Consider the following 19,365-nt stretch of genomic DNA (forward strand, 5'->3'; position numbering starts at 1 on the left):
CAAAAATCCAGAAAATCACATAGTATGATTTTTAAGTAATTAATTTGCATTTTATTACATGACATAAGTATTTGATCACCTACCAACCAGTAAGAATTACGGCTCTCACAGACCTGTTAGTTTTTCTTTAAGAAGCCCTCCTGTTCTCCACTCATTACCTGTATTAACTGCACCTGTTTGAACTCGTTACCTGTATAAAAGACACCTGTCCACACACTCAATCAAACAGACTCCAACCTCTCCACAATGGCCAAGACCAGAGAGCTGTGTAAGGACATCGGGGATAAAATTGTAGACCTGCACAAGGCTGGGATGGGCTACAGGACAATAGGCAAGCAGCTTGGTGAGAAGGCAACAACTGTTGGCGCATTTATTAGAAAATGGAAGAAGTTCAAGATGACGGTCATTCACTTCGGTCACGGGGCTCCATGCAAGATCTCACCTCGTGGGGCATCAATGATCATGAGGAAGGTGAGGGATCAGCCCAGAACTACACGGCAGGACCTGGTCAATGACCTGAAGAGAGCTGGGACCACAGTCTCAAAGAAAACCATTAGTAACACACTACGCCGTCATGGATTAAAATCCTGCAGCGCACGCAAGGTCCCCCTGCTCAAGCAAGTGCATGTCCAGGCCCGTCTGAAGTTTGCCAATGACCATCTGGATGATCCAGAGGAGGAATGGGAGAAGGTCATGTGGTCTGATGAGACAAAAATAGAGATTTTTGGTCTAAACTCCACTCGCCGTGTTTGGAGGAAGAAAAAGGATGAGTACAACCCCAAGAACACCATCCCAACCGTGAAGCATGAAGGTGGAAACATCATTATTTGGGTATGCTTTTCTGCAAAGGGGACAGGACGACTGCACCGTATTGAGGGGAGGATGGATGGGGCCATGTATCGCGAGATCTTGGCCAACAACCTCCTTCCCTCAGTAAGAACATTGAATATGGGTCGTGGCTGGGTCTTCCAGCATGACAATGACCCGAAACACACAGCCAGGGCAACTAAGGAGTGGCTCCGTAAGAAGCATCTCAAGGTCCTGGAATGGCCTAGCCAGTCTCCAGACCTGAACCCAATAGAAAATCTTTGGAGGGAGCTGAAAGTCCGTATTGCCCAGCGACAGCCCCGAAACCTGAAGGATCTGGAGAAGGTCTGTATGGAGGAGTGGGCCAAAATCCCTGCTGCAGTGTATGCAAACCTAGTCAAGAACTACAGGAAACGTATGATTTCTGTAATTGCAAACAAAGGTTTCTGTACCAAATATTAAGTTCTGCTTTTCTGATGTATCAAATACTAATGTCAAGCAATAAAATGCAAATTAATTACTTAAAAATCATACAATGTGATTTTCTGGATTTTTGTTTTAGATTCCGTCTCTCACAGTTGAAGTGTACCTATGATACAACTTACAGACCTCTACATGCTTTGTAAGTAGGGAAACCTGCAAAATAGGCAGTGTATCAAATACTTGTTCTCCCCACTGTATATATATATTTTTTTACTTACCATTGTTCTCACCTTGCAGCACCTCCTCTTGACGGTGCAGAAGGGGCCGCCCCACCCTGGCCATCTCCTTCTCCGGGGCTGGGTACGTCCTCTCCTCAGCAAAAGAGTATGACAGGTTCCCAGCATGCACTTGTCGCAGCTGTTCAAAGTCACTGAGGGCAGCGTTGAGATCCCAGTTCTTCCCTGCAAATGGAAAGGACAAGTCAAACCCGACCGAAAAAGCCAACGCATTCTATGAAAGTCAGATCCACTCAACAGTCATTAGTTTAAAGATTTACCATATGTCAGAACCATAGCGACTGTTATGTAAAGGCCACTGACACATTCCGTTGCTTGAGTAAATATTTGAATTTTGAGCACGTCTTGTCTCTCACCACCATATAGCTACTGCAGTGCATTACATTTTGAACCCATATTCTTACCTGCAACTTGTGCTGCTGCTAGGCAACAAGAGTTGAGTCTCTTCTGGATTTAACGTCCTCCTTTTACATAGCTTACCTAACCAACAGCTCTAACTGGGAGGTGCACTGCTCAATTTATACCCCTCACTAGCAGTTGACCATAAAACCATCTATTTTACCACAGAATGCCTTGCAACTCACCCTCTAGCAGGTCTCTGGCTAGTCCTGGTTCGGCTCCAGTGGAACGGACAAAGTCGGACAGGACTGCGTCCATATCCAAGGTCATGTGATCATGAATTTACAGGGCGGCATCAGGGTAGAAAAAAAAAAAACAGGGGATCCGCCCTCCCCGACAAGACCACTGGACCAAGGGGAAGGGGGAAGAGGGGCTCTTCAACTTGCCTTACACGTCCAGCCAAACCTAAATAGAATCAAAAAGAAGCAAAACGGATGAAAATGTAAACCTGAATTGGCATCAAAATATGATCCATTTGTACAGCAGGCAGGTACTGTGGAATGTAATGTTATAGGGCCAGGAAAAATGATTCAAGTGTGTTAAATGTCATCTTAACAGCTAACACACACAAAAAAAGATGAAACATAACCCCACTGACCCTTTCATAGTGCCCATGTGGAAGCCTGTTTTGGTAAAGAGCAACATCTGTGGAAAAACATTTCCCAGTTGACCCCTCTGCCTGGCCACGTCTCACTCACCCATGACCACTGTTGTGGTAGGCTGCTCACAGAGCCGTTGAGCAAATTACACAAAGGTGTTCACATTTGCATTGAATCATGGCAACAAGATAACATGTTGGGATGACGCAGATGGGTCTCTGTTTTCTACCTACACAGCACACTCCTAATAGCACACTCCTAATAGCTGTGCTATTGTGCACAGCCGCAGATTCAGTTAACTGGCCGTCACTCCTATCACGATGGGCAATAAAGAATGCTTTACAAAAAGCATCACAGAAAAAAGCTCATTGCAAAAAGTACTAGCATTGAATTAGGGAACCTTGACAGCTCAATTATAAAGTTGGCAAACATTTAAGGCCAGACATAAGACAGAAAAGCTCTACACAAGGACATTATTGAACTCCCCTTCAGTTGGAGGCGAGCCTTCCCTTTAAGAAACCATTCCATTCTGACTTTAAAACATGGCTCAGTCAGTGAACCCCCAAACTACAGGGCACAAAGAAGTCTCAAATAACGACCAGGGTTTAGAAAAAGTCCAAAACTACAGCAATCCATGGGCAATAAAAATCACATTACTGAAAAGAGGCATAGCTGGATCAGGCAAAATGTCATGTTACTATGGTAACAGTGATAGGTTTTCAGTGTAGCAAACAGCAATGATGACCCCCAATCGAGACTGGGGAACAATACATTTTCTACAGATGGGCTATTGAAAGGAGAGATGCAGAGGGCAATCGATACAAGTGCAAGGATGACTGGAAATGTCCCTGACAGAAATAAGATAGGCTTCTAGTGTCAACATCTCAGTCCATAAGGTAGCCTAGTGTTTGGCTGCAGCACTGTGCCAATATGTGACCTATAATACATTTAGCAAATATATAAACACAACATGCAAACTGTTGGTCCCATGTTTCATGAGCTGAAAAGAAAATCCCAGAAAAGTTCCATACAAAAACCGTATTTCTCTAAGATTTTATGCACAAATTTGTTTACTTCGCTGTTTGTGAGCATTTCTCCTTAGCCAAGATAATCCATCCACCCGACAGGTGTGGCATATCAAGAACATAATGCCACACACTCAAGTTGAGGGAGCGTGCAATTAGCATGCTGACCGCAGGAATGTCCACAAGAGCTGTTGCCTGAGAATTTAATGTTCATTTCTCTACCATAAGCGGCCTCCAATGTCGTTTTAGAAAATTTGCCAGTATGTCCAGCCAGCCTAACAACCGCAGGACCTCCACATTTGGCTTCTTCACCTGCGGGATCGCCTGATGGGGGTGCTGAAGAGAATTTCTGGCTGTAAGAATGCCATTTTTTGGGGGGAAACAAATTCTGATTGACTGGGCCTGGCTCCCCCCATGGCTGCACCCCTGCCCAGTCATGTGAAATCCATAGATTAGGGCCAAATGTATTTATTTTCAATTGTCTGCTTTCCTTATATGACCTGTAACTCTGTAAAACCTTTGAAATGTTTGCATGTTGCGTTTATATTTTTGTTCAGTATAGATATCTGAATTGAGATTAAGCTCTCTTTGAGCATACACTGCCTAAAGCAGTAATTCAAATTCCTTTGGTACCCTAGTGTACATCTTAGTCTAAAACCCCATTTCCCTTCTATCCTCCTAAATGGTCAAATGTTCCACCTCTCATGTTATGTTATGAATTTGAGATACTGAAGTTCAAGCTTCAAGCTGTGACTGGACTACTATCCTTGTTACCTGCAGTCATCTAGCCCCGCCCATGCCTCAGTGAACTCTTCACCTCCACACCTGATGAATCACTTTTTTCTTACACCCATCCCTCTCTCGCTCTCTTGACCCACCCTCACTCGCTCTCCCGCCTTACAACAAAGGCACACTGGCAGGCAAGATAAGGCAACAGGACAAAAGGTCTTTCTAAACCAGAGAATTTCCAGTGCCCTCGTTCCAAATTCGGCCCCAAAAAGAAAGAAAGAAAAAGACTTCTCTCTGCAGGGTCTCCAACACACGTGCGGTGTAGCAATTCACTGATGTTCACATACACACATCACCGCTATGTTCACATCTCTTGTAATAGTCTTTTCCCAAAGCCGCTGTAACACACAGCTAGAAGCTGTGGATAGGGGCCAGCCTACCCTTCAAAAAAAACTATACAGTGCCTTCGGAAAATATTCAGACCCCTTGACTTTTCCACATTTTGCTACGTTACAGCCTTATTCTAAAATCGATTTAAAAAAATGTATTTTACTCAATCTACACACAATACCCAATAATTACAAACCAAAACCAGGTTTTTAGAAATGTTTGCTAATGTATAAAAAATATTAAACTGAAATATCACATTAACATAAGTATTCAGACCCTTTACTCAGCACTTTTGGCAGCGATTACAGCATTGAGTCTTCTTGGTATGACGCTACAAGCTTAGCACACATGTATTTTGGGAGTATCTAACACTTCTCTGCAGATCCTCTCAAGCTCTCAGATTGAATGGGAAGAGTTGCTGCACAGCTATTTTCAGCTCTCTCCAGAAATGTTTGATCGGGTTCAAGTCCGGGCTCTGGCTACTCAAGCCACTTCTGCATTGTCTTGGCTGTGTGCTTAGGGTCGTTGTCCTGTTGGAAGGTGAACCTTCGCCCCAGTCAGAGGTCCTGAGCGCTCTGGAGCAGGTTTTCATCAAGGATCTCTGTACTTTGCTCGGTTCATCTTTGCCTCGATCCTGACTCGGTCTCCCAGTCCGTGCCACTGAAAAATATCCCCACAGCATGATGCTGCCACCACCATGATGCTCTGTAGGGATGGTGCCATGTTTCCTCCAGACGTAACGCTTGGCATTCAGGACAAAGACTTCAATCTTGGTTTCATCAAACCAGAGAATGTTGTTTCTCATGGTCTGAGAGTCTTTAGGTGCGTTTTGACAACTCAAAGCAGGTTTTCATGTGCCTTTTAGAGCAGCCACTCTACCATAAAGGCCTGATTTGTGGAGGGCTACAGAGATGGTTGTCCTTCTGGAAGATTTTCCCATCTGCACAGAGGAACTCTGGAGCTCTGTCAGAATGACCATCGGATTCTTGGTCACCTCCCTGACCAAGGCTCTTCTCCCCTGACTGCTCAGTTTGGCTGGGCGACCAGCTCTAGGAAGAGTCTTGATAGTTCCAAACTTCTTCCATTTAAGAATGATGGAGGCCACTGTGTTCTTGTGGATCTTCAATGCTGCAGAAATTTTTTGGTACCCTTCCCCAGATCTGTGCCTCAACACAATCCTGGCTCGGAGCTCTATGGACAATTTCTTCGTCATCATGGCTTGGTTTTTGCTCTGACATGCACTGTCAACTTTGGGATCTTATATATAGTCAGGTATGTGCCCTTCCAAATCTATAGAATTTATCACAGGTGGACTCAAAGTTGTAGAAACATCAAGGATAATCAATGGAAACAAGATGCACCTGAGCTCAATTTCGAGTCTCATAGCAAAGGGGCTGAATACTTATGTAAATAAACTATTCTAAAAACCTGTTTTCACTTTGTCATCATGGGGTATTTTGAGTAGATTGCTGAGGATTTTTTTGTATTTGATACATTTTAGAATAAGGCTTTAACATAGCAAAATGTGGAAAAAGGGGTCTGAATACTCTCAGAAGGCACTGTTGACAAGAGGCTGTGTGAGTATCCTCAGCATTCAAAAGAGACAGGTGTTGAGTTGAGTGGACAAGTACTTCTGGCCCTGGAGGTAGGTCAGTGTTTACACTAGTGAGAGAAGCAGAAGCCAGCAACACAATATCTTCCTAGGCCCTGGCCTCCATACAAAGCCTCTTGTTGTGTTGACTTCACTGCATCTCATAAAGATAACTTTATGACCTGATTCATTTAAGAAACACTATTACACCTACTGCTGGGAGTTGAGCAAACTAAGTCCTACAAATAATGATGTATCAACGGACAAGCTAGTGCCAATGCCTGCTGGTAATGTGTCGCTCTGTGGACAGAATGTATGCTAACAGACCAGTGAAAGGACTTTGGTATTCCCAGCCTCTAACATCAGCCATTCCTGTGGACGCACTCAGCTTCTGACGCATCAACCAGCAGGAGTTCCTGACAATGGGGTGAGGTGAGGGCCACAAAACTAGGGAAGGGTCCACTAAATTATTAGTTGACAGCTGCTAGGGGTGATAAATCAACAAAGACAACAAATTAATGTCAATGTTGTGTCTGCAAATATTGACAGCAACGTAAGCGATCCGGGGTTGAAACTGTCAGAATTTCCCAAAAATAGTTTCCATCAAGTTTAGGTTTTGTGAGAGACACCTAAGCGATGGCCTGACTAGCATAATGGCCCTGTTGCCAGCACAGAGCAGTCAGTTATGTGTGTGCAGGCCGGCCAGGCTTTTGTCTGAAAGGTTACATAATGGGAGCTGCTGCTAGCACGTGGGTGCTGAGCCTGGGAGAGGCCTGGATCACTGAAGCAGACATGGATAGGTCACCACGGCCTGCTGCAGCCATTGTGTGGGCCCGTGGAAGATTCATGGAGGTAAACAATGGATGGAGAGACAACCTCCATTACAGTATAGGCTTCCAGCAGTGAAACAACTGCAGGCTAACCAAAACAGAGAAGTCTAATTTAAGCATGTGAAGAACAGGCCTACTGCAAGTGATTTAGGAGAAATGAGAGTTGAGTGTAAGCACAAACAATGTGGTGCTAATCTGACTTGGGCTAACAGGTTAGTACAAAGTTAAAATGTCAGCAACCCAGAACCTCTGGCCAGCTACTCCATTAGGTTCTGGGTGGAGGACGGGGAGATGTTGGACTAGTGTGAGAAGCGGATCCTGTTTGGTAGCTTCCCACCCCAACCTCACTCTCTCGGTCTGCAAGCCTATGGGCCAAATATACCCTCCTGTTCCGAAATTCTAAATATGGTATTGTCTGGTGTAGGTGAACCCCCTCAAATCGTAATTCTTCCAAATAAACCGTTTCACAAAACAAGCGCAACAGAAGAATTGTTCCACACTATCCGTCATATCCCAGTCTCCTGAGACATTTTAATGTTTTTTTGTTGTCACAAGAGACTAGTAGAAACCTAAAAATCAAACACTGAATCAATTGAAAATAGAAAAAAGGATAGTGCTGCCTGCCAGAATTTGAATGATAAATTGGACCCAAAAGGGGCATGGCCTGAAATCATGACACTAAATGATTAGTCACTGAAACAGCGGCCTCCTTGGCATGTAGTTTGGGGCCATGTTGGTCTAACACATAGCTACAGAACCTGGGGTGGTGAGCCAGCTAAAACCAGAGAGCTGCTACCACAGCAGCTGAGAGAGCCACAGAAGAATACTAGTGATATCATTCTGAACAGGAATAGGTATATAGAACCACTGCATCAAACTGAGTCAGATATGATAGGAAGTAATCTAGCCTAAGATAAATGTTTAGCACAACAAGACCGAGAGACTAGGCTATAGCCTACTTATTAAGGGCGGGATTGCTCCAAATGCTTTGTCATGTCACATTGTGCATTCATGTAAGGTCACTCAATATGCCCTACATTACTTAAGTAGGCTTACACCAAGCCCTATATGTGTTTTTTGAACCTGCTCCACTACAGGCCCAGCACTTAGAAAACCTTGCCTATCGAGGCCTACAAGGCATCCTGCTCCAACTTCCATCAAGCCTGGACAATAAATTAAGTCCAGCTGTACCAGGCACTCTCATGATAAATCTGCATAGCCTGTTGTATTGCACAGGGGTAGTATGAAGTCCACAAGGCAGTCATAAACTGGTAGGTCTACTGATAAGATGGATGCACAGGTCTGGAATGACCGATATTTCAGAATTTGTGACCTCTGCCAACCCTTTACATAGCCGTACTCAGAACCTCATTAAGCAAAAAGACCCCATTTGAGACTAGTATTAAAGGGAGTTCAACTTCCTGATTTGGCTTTGTTTAGCGACTTGGTCATTACATGCAACGGCCATGACTGAAGCCAAAGTAGAGTTGTCTTGGGGGGTGGTTTAATGTGGGTGTTTTCCCACGTGGCAAGCTTTTGTACATAACTTAAAACAGTTTAACCAGGTCGTGTCTTGAAGTTGCCTAGGCTAGTTAGTGCGAGCCAACTTATTTAGTCAATAAGCAGGCTGGTGTGAACTGTGGCAATGTTGGTTTGACATTGGATAGCCCATCTCTGGGGCTAGTTATGCACCATCAATAGATTACACAATGTAAATGGGACAATATTTTCATGTTGCACATCTTTTAGTTGTCTCATTTAATGCCTCAATATTTGTATATGCATTTTTATACAAAGTTCATTTGAGGTTAAGTCATTGAAATTGGGAGCTACTGACATTTTAAAATAATTGTCCCACGTAGGCCTACGTTATGTAATTTACTGATATCCCTATGGTGCTAGTTGGGGACTATCGAATGTCAAACCAAATTGACCATGGGCATTACGAATGGGGCTCGAGCAGCTACGCGTTCCTAATTGATGATTGCTTGGGTGCTGCCAGCTGTGTACAGGATTGAAATAAACTCAACCCAAGGAAAACTGTTACAGTACCCTTTATTCCGTGACATACAATGTTTTCCTTTAAAATCTCAGTTTTGGACCAGACTGACTTTATGACCAAATGAAAATTAGCTTTTTAGGGGCAGTCACTTTTTAAAGTGAGCCCTCTATGCATCCTTACAAAATGAGAGTGATCTGCACTTCCAGTGAAGGGGGAGCAGGGTTGTTGGCTGTCACTAGTACACAGCAGAAGGACTTGCCATTTCATGTTTAGCCCACTAAGTCATTCATCATGTGAAACATGAACCTCACTTTCCAGTCGAGAGGGAGAGTAGCTAGAGCCTGAGGCCCAATATGAAAACGGTAAGGCTAGCCACTGTACCTGAAGATACTCAACAGGCTTTACAATTATATTGTTCCATTGTCATCAACATATAGCCTAAATGCAGCATTTTCCAAAGATGGACAATTGGGTTGTTCTATTCCCATTTCATCTTCAGTCAGGACAAGATGATGGATGACCACATCTCTAAATGAATCAGTTCTATTTTAGTTTAATAAAAGTTTCCCTGTGATCTCAGTGAGGGTGTAACACCCTCGCACCACTGCTAAAATCATATGAGTGATAATATAGAAGGGCTGATAAGACAACCGAGGCTGTGTGAGTTGCGTCAGCGATGATAAATGTTGCCCAGTGGTTGGCCCATACCTCTGGGCTGGAGGAAAGGTGGAGAGGGGTTAGGAAATGGCACAGTAGTCCGAGGCACAGCAGCTCAGAGATGGCCATAAACGCTGGAACAGCAGCTTAAGCTATTTGGTTTGACTGATTTATGAACTTTATGAAGTTGCATACTAGACCGTCGACTATAATCAGATAAGCTACTACCGTACATGGAAAACTTTTAGCGCATTTAAGGCTAGCCTAATCATTGAAATAATTCTGATTAACCACAGCTTTAAAAAAATAAAAATAAATAATAATCTTATGAGTGCAATAGCCCCAAGCCTTCCTTGTTTTGTACTAATAGTCCCTCATTCTGAGCAAGTCAAATGTGCCAGGGATCAGTCAGAAATAGGATCAAGAGATCATAAAGTGACTAAACAGAGTACAGACACTTCACAACTAGAGGAAGTCAAACAGTGTGGTGATTACTGACTGAAGCGGAGCCCACTAGCTCATTACATAACTGCACCGCTACGTCTGAGGAGGCCGAGCTTGTCTGGCGGCGGGATTAAGAAAAATCAAGCAGTTACCCAGTTCCTCCTGAGCTTCAGAACCCTGCAACTACAGCTAAGCATACCGCACAGCAGCAACGGTCTTGCTGTACAAATCAGCATAACGCAGCGCAACTGAAGTAGCCTACTTCTTGCTTTGCATAGCTGCAGAAACGTAAAAGGCAGAAGCCCTGGACAAAGAAGCACAGTCAAAGATTACAGGTTACACACTGCAAGGCAACGTATTGCAGGACATCCTAAGAGACATAGCTGCCCAACATAATGCTACGCAACGTAACACCATGGTAGTCAACACAATGCAAACATTGAGTGCCCATTCAACACTGGCGCAGGAACACAGCAATGTCTGTGACCAGTCAGGAGCCGAGAAGACACTACTGCCCATACTGTTGCTCCTGTTCCACATCTCACCTTTACAGAGGGGGGAGAAAGAAAGATAGATATTTTTTTTAATACTCCTGTTCTGCTAGCAAATTGGTGTGTTGCTAATTGTACCGTCAATGTTTCGTCCGTTTGGTTGAGTAAATGTGCTTAGTTCAGGTGGAGAGACTAATGTCTCCGGTTTTCAATGACATCCAGCTCTTAGCCAAATCAATATATTTAATTGGATTTGGACCATTTTCCCTGGTCAAATAACATTTGTTTAAGCTGGTCATTGGAGAAGAATCTATGAAATGCACAACTTAAGCCTTGAACATTTTCTGAGATGTCAGCCAATTGAACCATGAAAACCACTGACTTGAGTTTATTAGTGAAAAATTGGTTTTCCATAGCAAAACAAGCTTTAGCTCGGTGTCAATGGCACAAACAGCCATTCTGTTACCGTATTTGGAGAAGATGAAAAGTTTGGTAACGCAACACAGGCGCAAGAGTTTGGGGAAACAAAGGATTGTTACTTGTTTCCCCTTCGAATTAGGCCTGGTCTTTTGGTCATCTTCTATTCATTCATGAACTCAGAGATTCCAGTCTTGATCAAGGCTTGGACACCAGCTGAGGTAAGCGGTGTCACTGATTACAAAGACACTGCTCATGCGCTAACCAAAAGAGAAAGGGGGAGAAAGAAAGAGCCGATGTCAGAGATTCCATGGGATGACCACCCTCTGAGGGGGCATGTTGCTGGAGCCAGGGCTTAGGTGTCCAGTCATCACCCAAAAATCTGCCCCTTTCACCCTTCCCAGGAAATTTTTCATGGGAAGTTGAGGCCGGGAATTTTACTTAAATTCATCAAAAAAGTTACCTTATAACAGTGAACCTTTTTGTGTGGGATGCACATAGGGCAATTCTAGGTCTTGTAGCATATTTTGGTTAAACTATCCCCAATTTAATGGAATTGCAACCCTCTGCATGCACAGTGCATTCTTCCATCACATGTGCAGTGCACTCTTCCATCACATGTACAGCTGATTCATTAGTGTGCAAGGTCTTGAGAGATGCTATTGAGCCCACACTACTACACTGTCTGAGTCAAGGACTACATGCTTTCTGGTAAATTCTGATTACAATACTGGGTGGGGTGAATATATTTTATATGACATACATGATTTTTTGTTCACTAGTAAATAGTAGCCTACAGCAAAGTGTGTTTAAATCATTTCTAACTTAACAATTTTTGCTAATTAGTTTTTGCTACCATGTGGGTTTTAGCTTGCTTGAGCCTGCTAACTGAGGAGTGTTAACGCACCTGTTTCCATACGTTTAATATTACAACATTTATCTTACAAAGGAGGTGTTTAATCTAACTGCTTAACTATTTATCTGTACATGAAATTGTATTTGGGGGTTTTTGTCTTTTTTTTCTAATATTTACAGGAAAATGCCACGGAAAATGCCACATCTGATGTGTGGAAACATTTCATTGCAGCTAATGTAGAAGGAATAGCTGTGTACATTTGCAGATACTGTGCCAAATCATATGTGAAGAATGCAACAAAAGATGCAGAATCATCTGGTCAAGTGCATAAAGTTCCCTCAGCGCTCACAACAAGCAACCTCTGACAAAAGTCCCTCTACTTCTAATCGAGGTGAAAATGATGAATCAGACACCTTATCGATAGCAACAGCTCATAGTCCTCCTGGAATCAGAAGTTTTTTTGACTCAATGGAGGAATAAAGAGAAATGCTGATGAATGTCTTGCTCGAGCTGTGTATGCAACTGGTTCACCTCTGATGGTCACAGGCAATGTGTATTGGAAGAGATTTCTGAATGGAGGGGTGTATGCTGGGCAGAGAACAACCAGACATGCTTTATGTACTAATTTGCTGGATGCAGAGTTCAACAGCTCAAGTGAAGGTCAAGCAAATCATAGAGAACACAGTCTATAATGCAATCATCTCTGGTGGGTGGTTGAATGTTCTTGGGCAAGGAATAATTAACTACATCATCTCCACCCCTCAACCAGTATTCTACAAGAGCAGACACACCGGTCTCTACATTGCAGATGAGCTGAAGACAGTCATCAATGAATTGTGGATCTGAGGTTCTTTCCCTTGTTGCCTCCATCATCCTCCAAATCCCAACATCATCAGCCGCCTCAGAGCACAACTGGTCCTTGTTTGGGAACACACACCAAAGCACGCAACATGCTGACCAATACAAGGGTCGAAAAATTGTGGCCAAAATTGTGGCAATTTGAGGCTTTTTGGGCCTGACAACGAGCCATCCCCAACAAGGTTGGAAAGTGAAGTGAAGATGAGGCCTCAGTCTGATGTTCAAGAGGTGGACATTGAGGTTTAGGGAGAAGACATGGAAACCTGAGAGTAAGACAAACAAAGCTTTAGTTTCTACACTATCATTTTACAGATGTATGTTGAAAATGTTTTTGGGAGATGTGATGGATCATTCAATATTCCCTTTTGTTGTTCAGTGAAATCATCCCATGTGAAGAGTCAAGTCATTTAATTTGAGTTCAATTCGTAACTCAAAAAAATAAAATATACAGTGGGGAGAACAAGTATTTGATACACTGCCGATTTTGCAGGTTTTCCTACTTACAAAGCATGTAGAGGTCTGTAATTTTTTTCATAGGTACACTTCAACTATGAGAGACGGAATCTAAAACAAAAATCCAGAAAATCACATTGTATGATTTTTAAGTAATTAATTTGCATTTTATTGCATGACATAAGTATTTGATACATCAGAAAAGCAGAACTTAATATTTGGTACAGAAACCTTTGTTTGCAATTACAGAGATCATACGTTTCCTGTAGTTCTTGACTAGGTTTGCACACACTGCAGCAGGGATTTTGGCCCACTCCTCCCTACAGATCTTCTCCAGATCCTTCAGGTTTCGGGGCTGTCGCTGGGCAATACGGACTTTCAGCTCCCTCCAAAGATTTTCTATTGGGTTCAGGTCTGGAGACTGGCTAGGCCACTCCAGGACCTTGAGATGCTTCTTACGGAGCCACTCCTTAGTTGCCATGGCTGTGTGCTTCGTGTCGTTGTCATGCTGGAAGACCCAGCCACGACCCATCTTCAATGCTCTTACTGAGGGAAGGAGGTTGTTGGTCAAGATCTCGCGATACATGGCCCCATCCATCCTCCCCTCAATACGGTGCAGTCGTCCTGTCCCCTTTGCAGAAAAGCATCCCCAAAGAATGATGTTTCCACCTCCATGCTTCACGGTTGGGATGGTGTTCATGGGGTTGTACTCATACTTCTTCTTCCTCCAAACACGGCGAGTGGAGTTAGACCAAAAAGCTCTATTTTTGTCTCATCAGACCACATGACCTTCTCCCATTCCTCCTCTGGATCATCCAGATGGTCATTGGCAAACTTCAGACAGGCCTGGACATGCACTGGCTTAAGCAGGGGGACCTTGCGTGCGCTGCAGGATTTTAATCCATGACGGCGTAGTGTGTTACTAATGGTTTTCTTTGAGACTGTGGTCCCAGCTCTCTTCAGGTCATTGACCAGGTCCTGCCGTGTAGTTCTGGGCTGATCCCTCACCTTCCTCATGATCATTGATGCCCCACGAGGTGAAATCTTGCATGGAGCCCCAGACCGAGGGTGATTGACCGTCATCTTGAACTTCTTCCATTTTCTAATAATTGCACCAACAGTTGTTTCCTTCTCACCAAGCTGCTTGCCTATTGTCCTGTAGCCCATCCCAGCCTTGTGCAGGTCTACAATTTTATCCCTGATGTCCTTACACAGCTCTCTGGTCTTGGCCATTGTGGAGAGGTTGGAATCTGTTTGATTGTGTGTGGACAGGTGTCTTTTATACAGGTAACGAGTTCAAACAGGTGCAGTTAATACAGGTAATGAGTGGAGAACAGGAGGGCTTCTTAAAGAAAAACTAACAGGTCTGTGAGAGCCGGAATTCTTACTGGTTGGTAGGTGATCAAATACTTATGTCATGCAATAAAATGCAAATTAATTATTTAAAAATCATACAATGTGATTTTCTGGATTTTTGTTTTAGATTCCGTCTCTCACAGTTGAAGTGTACCTATGATAACAATTACAGACCTCTACATGCTTTGTAAGTAGGAAAACCTGCAAAATCGGCAGTGTATCAAATACTTGTTCTCCCCACTGTATATATATAGGAAGGATTTAATAATTTGCAATTATATCTATTTATGATAAGGTAAAAGGTTTATGTTTCTGTCTCCATATGATATGGTAAATATATCCAATGCAAAAAACATTACATTTAAATGGTATTAACATTAATTTTCATATATTTCTGTTAATTCCAATAGAAAGTTTCCACCTCTGAATATTCCCCAAAATGTGCAACCTTAACATCCCATCCGAAGGAGGCTATAAAACAAAGTGGCATCAAACATTGAATGGCCTAAGGGGATCCCACATGTTGTCTAAGCCTGCCATAAGCATTCAGTGATGCTTGTTCCCAGTCTTCCCTCACTCCTTAAATACTCAAGCTTCTCATTCCATGTGATAACTAACTGTCAACCCTGTAAGTTGTACTGTGAAAAAAAGGAGACTTTACATTTGTACAGTTTGTTACCATAGCTAGAAATGCATACAGAATGCCAGCCCCTCATCTGCAAGGTGTCAAAGTTACAACAGACTTTTCACAGCCTAAAAATACCACTCCATAATCATGAACCAAATATAGCACCTCTCAGCGCAAAGTTTTTAAACAGCAGACAACTGAAAGAAAACAGGCGGGAAACAGACCAAGTTATGGCGAGCAAACAAGACAGCTAAGCTATGTCTGCAAGTGTCATGGCTCGAGAAGCTTGTCTACAAGAAACACAAAGCGTCCCTGATAGGCTACTGCTCTTTCTCTCTGGTGTATCTGCTCAACTTCAATAGGTAAATGGGTTATGCCACCAGTAAGGTGTGCAGTGTTCTCTGACAGTGTAGGACTAGCTACTGCAGGCTTTTCAGTAGCAACTGACAGTGTAGGCTAACTCCAGTAGGGTACAGAAGTTAGGGGGCCTGGTAGTCAGTCACTCTCATTTTGGCAGACAGAGGCCCGATTTCCTCTTGTTGACATGCACGGCGGCGTGGTAGTAACTGCCAAGTTCAAGCAGTTAAAATGGGCAGAGTAATAGCTTTCCAGAGAAACTGTTTATCAAGTGTCTGAGAGCTGATGTCATGGCTAAGCCAAGCATTTTGTGGCCAAGGTCTCAAAGAAGTTTCACTTACCCACAAACTGGTCTTTCTCAAGAGAGGAAAAGGATGTCTCAACACCCCCCCCCAATTGGTGGTGTGGGTCATGTGCATGGAGTATTTCAGAACAGCCTGTTCTCTCCTCTCCTGCCACCATGCTCCATTGGGCACTTTATTAGAGCTGCCCAGTACCTGGCTTCAGAGGTCACCCTGCCCTGTGCCCAGGGTCTGTCGTTGTAGTCACACCCAGTCATCAACAGTCAAGCGGTGCTAATTAACAGCCACTCATAGCAGACGGCTTCAGATGGGGATGTGGGGTGCCGAGGCAGCAGCCAACAGTACTGACGCCCCTGACATATCCTCCGACCAGTGTTGTGTGCCATGCAGTGCCGTGCTGTGTCATGCCACACCGTGAACCGTGGTGCATATTGTGCCTTGCTGTGCCATGTAGCAATGTAAGAGGGCACACGGGTAGTTCACAGAGAATGGTGGCAGAAAGGGAGTAACAGGACAATTTACGCAGGCATGTTTGATTTGTGTGTGTTTTGTAATGAGACTAGGCCTACACTTTGTGCACATCTGCTTACATGTCAATGCTCTTCAATGCTGTGGCTAATCAAAATAATAGAGCTTGATTCTGTCAGCTGCAGAGTGCGAGCAGAGCGCTGCTATGCCAATGAAGAACTGCAGCACAGAGATATGCAGCAGAAGTGTTTTCGTTGGACTCAGGGAACAATCTGCCCTGGTTTCAGTATTCCCGGAGCACTGCCAACCTAAACTCAGCACACCGTGGGCGGGAACTCCTCATACAGCACTAGCTGCTTTTTATTGATGTCTTGTCTTTGTGCAGAAATGCCAGCTTCTGCATCGTCTGCACAGCTAGCCTATTTGGATGAAATTTGCAATCAATATGAAATTAAGCAATAAGACACGAGAGGGTGTGGTATATGCCCAATATACACAGCTACAGGCTGTTCTCAGGCAAGATGCATAGCAGAGTGCCTGGACACAGCCCTTAGCCGTGGTATATTGGCCATATACCACAAAACCCCAAGGTGCCTTATTGCTATTATAAACTGGTTATCAACGCAATTAGAGCAGTAAAACTAAACGCTGTCATACCCGTGGTATACGGTCTGATATACCCCGGCTGTCAGCCAATCAGCATTCAGGCCTCTAACTACCCAGTTTATAAAAGCAACTAAAACCCTATGGACAGTAAAACCTGAGGGCAGTAAGAGGAATGAGACTGAATTCAAACATTTGTACCAACATTTGCTTTCCCCAGTAGCTCAATATGCAAAGGCCATCAATGTCTTGTGGATGCCAATGAGACTTCACAAAACAATGAGCTAGGGCTTACATAACTCACATTTAAAAGAAGGGTGGGAGTTAGCTTTTGCAGTAATTTATGCATTACTCCTTCACGCATATCAGACATTTCTTAGAAGCAAACCTGCATCTTTGGCTGCACTGCTCTGTGGAAACAACCACAAGACTAAGCAATAACAGTACACATCCTGACCATGTTACAAAACCTGTAAATTAAGTCTTAAAGTAAAAATCCTATGAAAGATTTATGGTATATATATTTATTTTTTCAAGGAGGCAACAATAGCCTTCTTGTAGAAAAACACTGAAAACAAAAAGGACTATATTTGCAATTGTTTAAAGACCTACCATTATGATCAGAATGGGCAATATTGAACTTGATATCTTGAATGTTAAGTCTCCCAGTGAAATTAGCCTAAATTAATTATGATTAATGCAGAGTTGCGCCTGTGGATCTCAAGTCAGAATACCGTCAGCACAAATTGAATTGCTGTAATAGAATTAGCCTTGCACTCCGAAAACACACATAAAATAACTTGTTTTCAAAATCAGGTAGGCCATCCTATGTATGTGCAAGGCCTACCGAACCTGTATGCAGTCCGTGGCTAGGCTAACGGCAGTGGTTAAACGAGCATTAGCAGCAACGGGCCTGGGTACTAATGCTCATGCGAATCCCCACGTGGTGCTGGCTTGGCAGTCAATGCAGTGACGTGGCTTTACTCGCCCAGGGCGAGAGGCTCCTCTCCTGCAGGGATAGGATTACTGTGGTCCTGGATCTAGAGAGGGGAGGACTGCTGTTGTGTAGTAACGGCATGGTGAGGAGCCAGCAGCCATGTGATCTTACCATGGCTTTCTTCCGGGTAGAGGGCCCAGTCAAGGGGGATTGTGGAGCTTTTTTTTTATGTGAGGGCAAAAGCATAGCCTGGGTCTCCATTCACCCCTATATTAGGCTATACCCATCAACCGTTTGACCCGGTTGGCCGATCTGTAGAGCAATGCAGAGATAATATTGGGAATGCTTCAGAAAAGCTAAAAAAAAAAATATAAAAAAAAATCGGGAACATGTGTCCCATTGTTTTTACATTAGTCGAACTCAGTGCATTCAACATCCTACAATCACCCCACAGTGATGCCTTTTTGAAAAGAGTTGGCATAGCAAAGTTGAGTACAAAAACACCAGATAAAATGATCATATAACCAGTCAGAGTATCCCAAAGCATAGGGCACACGCACCCGGTCTCTGGTTGAACACAAAGGAAGTAGGTACTAGGTAGGGCCGGGGTGCAATTGCTGATGCTTGGTTTTGAAGGCCTCGCCACCCTGACACAAACAGCTCTGGTCCCTGGCTGCTGTGTCAAAGGGCTGGCAGGCATCCAGGCACGCAGGGGAGGGTTCGGCTGAACAGGGTTTTATGAGTCGCTGTCTGGGTGCACAGGCTCTCAGAGACAAGCTTCCTATTGATCGCTCCTCTGCTGAGGAATCATGGGGATGTTTTTTTCTTCCAAAGCACATCTGGTACAGTCTTGTTTGGACCATGCTGTGTGCTGGCAAACAAGGATGCAGGGGTGCATGGTGGTGGAATTCTAGATGTCATGGTCATAAAGTCTTATGAAAATGTATGGAGTAGACTATATGTGCTGTGTAAAGCAGTAAATTGTGACCACCAGAGAGAATCTGAAGAATAAATCTTTGCCTAGTTAGAGAATTTAGGCTAGCAGGATGTGTCCATTCATGTTAACATTACATTTGAGTAATTTAGCAGACACTTATCCAGAGCGACTTAAAGTTAGTGCATTCATCTTAAGGTAGCTAGGTGAGATAACCCCATACAGTATCACAGTCATAGTAAGCAACAAGGCCCAAGCAATCTCGGTTAACCCAGAACTAAAGTCTTGCAGAATTGGTCAGCTGCTCAATTAAATTCTCCCAACATGCTGAAATGCCCATGCAGGCCACCTCAACCCGGTTATTTTCTTGAGTCCAGGTTAACTTTGGTAACCCAAGGTCTGACCTTCCTGATGAAAGCAATGAAATGCCTCTGTTGGCTGGAACATTAAGCTGGCAACAACTAGGGTTGAAGGGGCAATTCATGCATGCATGGGCCTACTAAAAGCCTAGAT

At 43.7% G+C, this 19,365-nt stretch overlaps 1 protein-coding gene across 3 annotated transcripts in view; it reads right to left on the reverse strand.

Annotated features, from left to right (window-relative positions):
- Window positions 1-19,365, reverse strand: part of LOC139564046 (OTU domain-containing protein 7B-like) — a 35,359-nt gene that overhangs the window by 12,105 nt on the left and 3,889 nt on the right. For 2 of the 3 annotated variants that reach the window (XM_071383246.1, XM_071383247.1), the window contains exons 2-3: window positions 2,111-2,330; window positions 1,509-1,691 (exon numbers count right to left, since the gene is read on the reverse strand). In XM_071383246.1, coding sequence (XP_071239347.1) covers window positions 1,509-1,691; window positions 2,111-2,195 — 268 coding nt within the window. In that variant the 5' untranslated portion in view covers window positions 2,196-2,330. The remainder of the gene's footprint in view (window positions 1-1,508; window positions 1,692-2,110; window positions 2,331-19,365) is intronic. The other variant, XM_071383248.1, reaches the window with a different exon arrangement.

This window comes from Salvelinus alpinus, chromosome 35 (genome assembly GCF_045679555.1).
Source record: "Salvelinus alpinus chromosome 35, SLU_Salpinus.1, whole genome shotgun sequence".
Lineage (NCBI taxonomy): Eukaryota > Metazoa > Chordata > Actinopteri > Salmoniformes > Salmonidae > Salvelinus > Salvelinus alpinus.